The sequence below is a fragment of the Triticum dicoccoides genome, chromosome 3A (assembly GCF_002162155.2).
Source record: "Triticum dicoccoides isolate Atlit2015 ecotype Zavitan chromosome 3A, WEW_v2.0, whole genome shotgun sequence".
In the NCBI taxonomy this organism is placed as follows: Eukaryota; Viridiplantae; Streptophyta; class Magnoliopsida; order Poales; family Poaceae; genus Triticum; species Triticum dicoccoides.
The window spans coordinates 695,714,604-695,720,258 of record NC_041384.1 but is presented as its reverse complement, the minus strand read 5'-3'; the positions used below and the strand labels follow the sequence as shown (position 1 = coordinate 695,720,258).

Genomic DNA, 5,655 nt, shown 5'->3' with positions numbered 1-5,655 from the left:
AATTTTGTTGTGCGGACCACTTCACTACTATCATAAAAGAAAACACAGAGGACACACAAAAATCATGGAAAAGATATCAACATCATCATGATAATATCAAGTATCAAGCCACCACCGCCGATGGTTAGCACGATGCAACATCAAATATTCAAATATCAGTATATTTTTTACCCGCAAAAAAAGTATTTTTATTCTTTGCGAAAGAAATATCAGTATCGACCTGAACACCTGGACTGCAAGAAAGATTCTCCAAAAACGTTGGCGGTGCGGCCATTCAATTCTTGGTCTGTACGACTGTCCGTAATGCCGCCGTCGGTCAGAAGCCTATGGATGCATGCAGATGCAGTAACTGCCTGGTGAGAGTCCAACGCCACGTTCTCCACCTCCGCGTCCGCGCGCGAGCAACGCTGAGTTGACCTAACCGCCAATGGGCAATCGGTTGAGTTCGCCAGGCATGCACGCTCCCTCCTCGATCGACCCTATCAGTTTTACCACTTCTTGATCGATCGGCACTACTCGATCAACGTAGTACCCCTATAAATTTCCAGTCATCCTATCAGTACACACACACACACCGGTAGGACACAGTACACACACACACCACTTCCTCTTCTTCGGAGATCATCAGTTGATACGATCGATATGGCGGCGGCGGCGGCGTCTCTGGTGATCCGTCTCTCGGCGCTCGCCGTCGTGCTCGTCGTCCTCTGCCCGACGGCGTCCGCGGTGCCGCTGGGGAAGCGGTACAGGGTCGGCGGCCCTGAAGGGTGGCGCGTGCCCCCGCCGCAGGACAAGGAGATGTTCTACGTCAAGTGGGCGGCCCCCATAACCTTCTTCGTCGAGGACTCTATCGGTAAGTAGCAGTTGATTAGGTGCACGCGAGCGTTTGATCCATTGATTTGCCAGATGGAGACCAAATCAACTTAATCCTTCTGTTGTGAATGCAAATGGACACGCAGAGTTCGTGTACAAGAACGACTCGGTGATCAAGGTGAGCAAGGCCGGATACTATCACTGCAACGAGACGGCGGGCATCGGCACCGGCGCCGTGCCGAGGGACGGCAGCACGCTCTTCCTCCTCGACGCGCCAGGCTTCGCCTACTTCGCCAGCGCCGACCTCGGACACTGCAACGCCGGCGAGAGGCTGGTAATTAACGTCCGCGCTGCCTCCCCGCCGGCGCCGGCATCAGCATCATCGCCGGCACAGCCCCCCACGGCACCGTCGTCTTCACGACCGCCGTCGTCATCGCCGTTCTCTCCGGCGCCAGGTCCGGCCCCGTCGATGGAGTATTCATCCGCCGCGGGTGGGCCATTCGTGGCGTCCCTCGCTCGCGCCATGGCACAAGCTGTGACATTGGTCCTGGCCTGCTTTATCTGAGCAAGCCTAAGTAGGTTACGTAATTTGTTAGTCAGTTAATTAGTGTGTGATGTGCGTGTCATAATCAGGGACCGTTCGATTTAGTATCACAGTTCGTTTTGATGTATCGTGCGCCGTCTTCTCATGTGTCAGTAACAACAACTATATTTTTATATGCTTGTGTCTCCTTCGATTAAGAAACTATAAATGCTGGGTGAAAATGTTAGTACAACGTATTATCTCTTTGACCCACAGTGCTTTTGTGCCTAGAAGACTCATTACTGTTAATGTGTTAATGGCCTAGGAGTGTTTACACACGATCATGAAAAAGAGGCAAGGGAACAGTGGCTTGTGTGTCGTGAAGTTAGATATGCACAAATCATATGATGATGTGGAATGAAATTTTCTCGGTGATATAATGATTAAGTTGGGCTTTGACAACACGTGGGTGCAAATGATCATGGCTTGTGTTATTTCTGTTAATTACAAAGTTTGGTTTCATTAAGATGAAACGGAGTTTTTTTACCCCTACAATGGGGCTCATTCAGGGGGATCCTCTGTCCCTTACTTATTTTTAATTTGTGTTGAAAGTTTTTTCGATCAAAAGGGGAGCACCCCCAGCTCCATTTCATAGAAATGAAACCAAAACACACACAAAAATCTGGACTGCACACCAGGCTCTGAGTGTCACAAAGGACACAAAAAAAGGGCAGCCACCATCACACAATCTTCGTGGTTTGCCAAAATTACAGGTCCAAAACAGAGAAACAAAGCCAAAAAGCTCAAGGCTCAAACATCATCAGGTCATGGGCGCAAAGATCACATGGATCTCATCTGCTATCTTTGGGTTGATCTTCAACTCCTCCAATATGGCTCGGCCCCCATGCGCAACACCTTGAATCGTTTTTGCCCAAGATAGATGACACTGTGTTTCCTGACATATCAGTCTGGTTCCAGCTCCTGAGATGACCTTAGCTTCACCAGTAAGTGGTCTCTGAATTGTGCCATCTGGACGCCTAGCAGTTCCTTCTGAGGCTTTGCCCATTCCCCCATGTACTGGATTATTTTCTGCTACACCTGCTTGACAGAAATCCATTTAGCTGTATTAAACACAAGATAGTTCCTAGTATTCCATTGTCTCCACAGGACAACAGAGGCAACTATGTTTAGATGTAGGAATCTCTTGTTACACAACCAGCTCAAGGAAAGACTCGAAATTCTTATCAAAAATTATCTCAACTTCTCTCTAGATAAGTCTAGCTACCACACAATCAAAAATCAGGTGGTGTATAGATTCAATCTCAGTACAATGTATACATTCTAATTGTTTGGGAATGCCTCTCTTCCTCAAGTTATCACAAGTCATTATCTTAGTTTGAGAGAACGGACATAAAAACCATGTATTGCAGGAGGAATTTTTATTTCCCATACTGCGTGGAGGTTAATAGGCTGCACACCCCTAAATTAACAATACCATATATGGATTTTGTAGAGTAGATACCATTAGATTCACATTGCCAGATCAGGTTATCTCCCTGTTCAGAAAAAAAATCTGGCAATGCCCTCTAATCCAAATCATTGCAACGTAAGCTCTTCATCAAAGTTCCTCCTAAAAGAAACTTTGAGGTTTAGCCCATCCCAAGTTTCTGCAATGGTTTCATTCTTCTCATACTATGCAATATAAATCCCAAATCTGGGTATCTAAAGGAGAATTACTGATACGTCTCCATCGTATCTACTTTTCCAAACATTTTTGCTCTTATTTTAGACTCTAATTTGCATAATTTGAATGAAACTAACCCGGACTGACGCTGTTTTCACTAGAATTGCCATGGTGTTGTTTTTGTGCAGAAATCAAAGTTCTTGAATTGACCTGGAAATTTATGGAGATTTTTTGTGGAATATATAAAAAATATTAGCGGAAGAAAATACCAGAGGGGGCCACCCAGGAGCCACAAGCTTAGGGGGCGCCCCCCAGGGCGCGTCGTACGAGCTTGTGGGCCCTTCGACCTCCGGCAACCCTAACTCCAACTCCATAAGTACCTATTCATCAAGAAAAAAATCAGAGAGAAGGACTCATCGCGTTTTATGATACGGAGCCGTTGCCACCTCCCGATCTTCATCCGGAGGGCTGATCTGGAGTCCGTTCGGAGATCCGGAGAGTGGAATCCGTCGTCATCGACATCATCAACCTTCCTCCACCACCAATTTCATGATGCTCACCGCTAGGAGTGAGTAATTCCTTCATAGGCTCGCTGGATGGTGATGGGTTGGATGAGATTTATCATGTAATCGAGTTAGTTTTGTTAGGGCTTGATGCCTAGTATCCACTATGTTCTGAGATTGATGTTGTTATGGCTTTGCTATGCTTAATGCTTGTCACTAGGGCCCGAGTGCCATGAATTCAGATCTAAACCCTTTATGTTTTCATGAATATATTTGTGTTCTTGATCCGATCATGCAAGTTATACGCGCCTATTACGTGTTATGATCCACATACCCCAAGGTGACAATAATTGAGATTATTTCCGGTGATTACCGTAGTTTGAGGAGTTCATGTGTTCACTAAGTGTTAATGCTTTGTTCTGGTTCTCTATTAAAAGGAGGCCTTAATATCCCTTAGTTCCATTAGGATCCCGCTGCCACAAGAGGGTAAGATAAAAGATGTCATGCAAGTTCTTTTCCATAACACGTGTGACTATACGGAATACATGACTACATTACATTGATGAATTGGAACTAGTACCGCGTCGCTGTAGGTTATAACTTCTACATGATGAATATCATCCGGCACAATTATCATCATTGATCCAATTCATAAGAGCTTTTCACATATTGATCTTTGCTAAGTTACTTTTGCTGCTGCTGCTGTTACAATCACTACAAAACTATTACAATTATTATTGCCACTGTTACTGTTACTATCATACTGCTTTGCTACTAAATACTTTGCTGCAGATATTAAGTCTTTTAGGTGTGGTTGAATTGACAACTCAAGTGCTAATACTTGTGAATATTCTTTGGCTCCTCTTGTGTCGACAATAAATTTGGGTTGAATACTCTACCCTCAAAAACTGTTGCATTCCCCTATACTTGCGGGTTAATTACCAAACCGAATGTCTTCCCAGAATAAAATAGACTTACCATCCCCTACTAACCACTTATATCCAAACTTTGCAGCCTTCATGGCCCACATCACACCTTTCCAGAACTAAGATGGATGTGGATCATGACAACAAAACACATTTGGTTTTCTAGTATTATACTTAGCATCTATAACTTTTCTCCATAGGGACCCCTCACTAAAAATGTATCTTTTGACCCAAGATCCTATCAGACACAAATTTAAATTCTGTAGGTTAGGAATCCCCACACCACCATACTCCTTCATACACACAGATTGCCAATTAGATAAATGAATTTTATGGCCTCCTTCACTATCACTCCAAAGACAGATAGCTAGTTGGGAATTAATTAAGGAGACAGCCCACTTGCGGAACTCAAAAAAAGACTAAATGTAGATGGGAATGCTAGCTAAGCAAGTCTTAACTAGAGTGCAACCCTTCCTAAAAGTGAAAGCAATTTACCTCTCCACCCAGCCATTCTGGCCAGGAGGGCATCAATCAGAGGTTGTAGGTCCTCTCTCCTAAGTTTATCAAAGTGTAAAGGAATCCCCAAGTACTTAACTGGAAATTTTCCTTTCACACATTTTAATATATCTAAAAAGGATTGAATCTCAGAGTCTTCCAAATTAATGGGAACCAACTCACTTTTGTGTTAGTTAATAGACATACCTGATACTAACTCAAAACAGGTCAAAACCCATTTGAGATTAATTGTAGCTCTAGGATCATTATCTACAAACATCAGAGTATCATCTACTCCGTCCCGTCATTTTTACTCTACGTATTAGATTTTTGTCAAGTTTGACCAAATTAATATTTAAATATAAAAATATATATATATAATGAAACTACATTTCATAGTGAATCTAACAGTATTGATTTGGCATTGGGAATATTGATACTCTTTTTTATATCTTTGGTTAAAGTAGAGACACTTTGACTTTGAAAAAAAAATCTTATATGCATACTAAAAAGGACCGAAGGGAGTACATATTGTAGAGATGTTATCCCCCAAGGAGAGAAATTAGGACATAGTCCTCTAATTAATCCAGCCTAAGAACCTTTAACAATCATCTTAGCAAAAACATCAACAACTAGATTAAAGAGAAAAGGGGGGAAAAGGACCCCCTATCTCAGACAACTACTGGTAATGAAAAAAATCACTTTCCTCTC

General features: G+C 43.2%; 1 protein-coding gene across 1 annotated transcript; it reads left to right on the top strand.

The window, feature by feature from the left end:
• The first annotated feature begins 511 nt into the window (after nt 1–511).
• Nucleotides 512–1,589, top strand: LOC119273145 (uclacyanin-3-like). The gene is made up of 2 exons (XM_037554417.1): nt 512–853; nt 960–1,589. The coding sequence occupies exons 1-2, from the start codon at nt 643–645 to the stop codon at nt 1,376–1,378; spliced, it is 630 nt and encodes a 209-aa protein (XP_037410314.1). The 5' UTR covers nt 512–642; the 3' UTR covers nt 1,379–1,589.
• The last annotated feature ends 4,066 nt before the right edge of the window (nt 1,590–5,655 follow it).

Coding starts and splice junctions, on each gene's coding strand:
- LOC119273145 (XM_037554417.1), top strand. CDS start 643: ATGGCGGCGGCGGCGGCGTCTCTGGTGATCCGTCTCTCGGCGCTCGCC. Junction 854..959: donor CTTCGTCGAGGACTCTATCG/GTAAGTAGCAGT, acceptor ATGGACACGCAG/AGTTCGTGTACAAGAACGAC.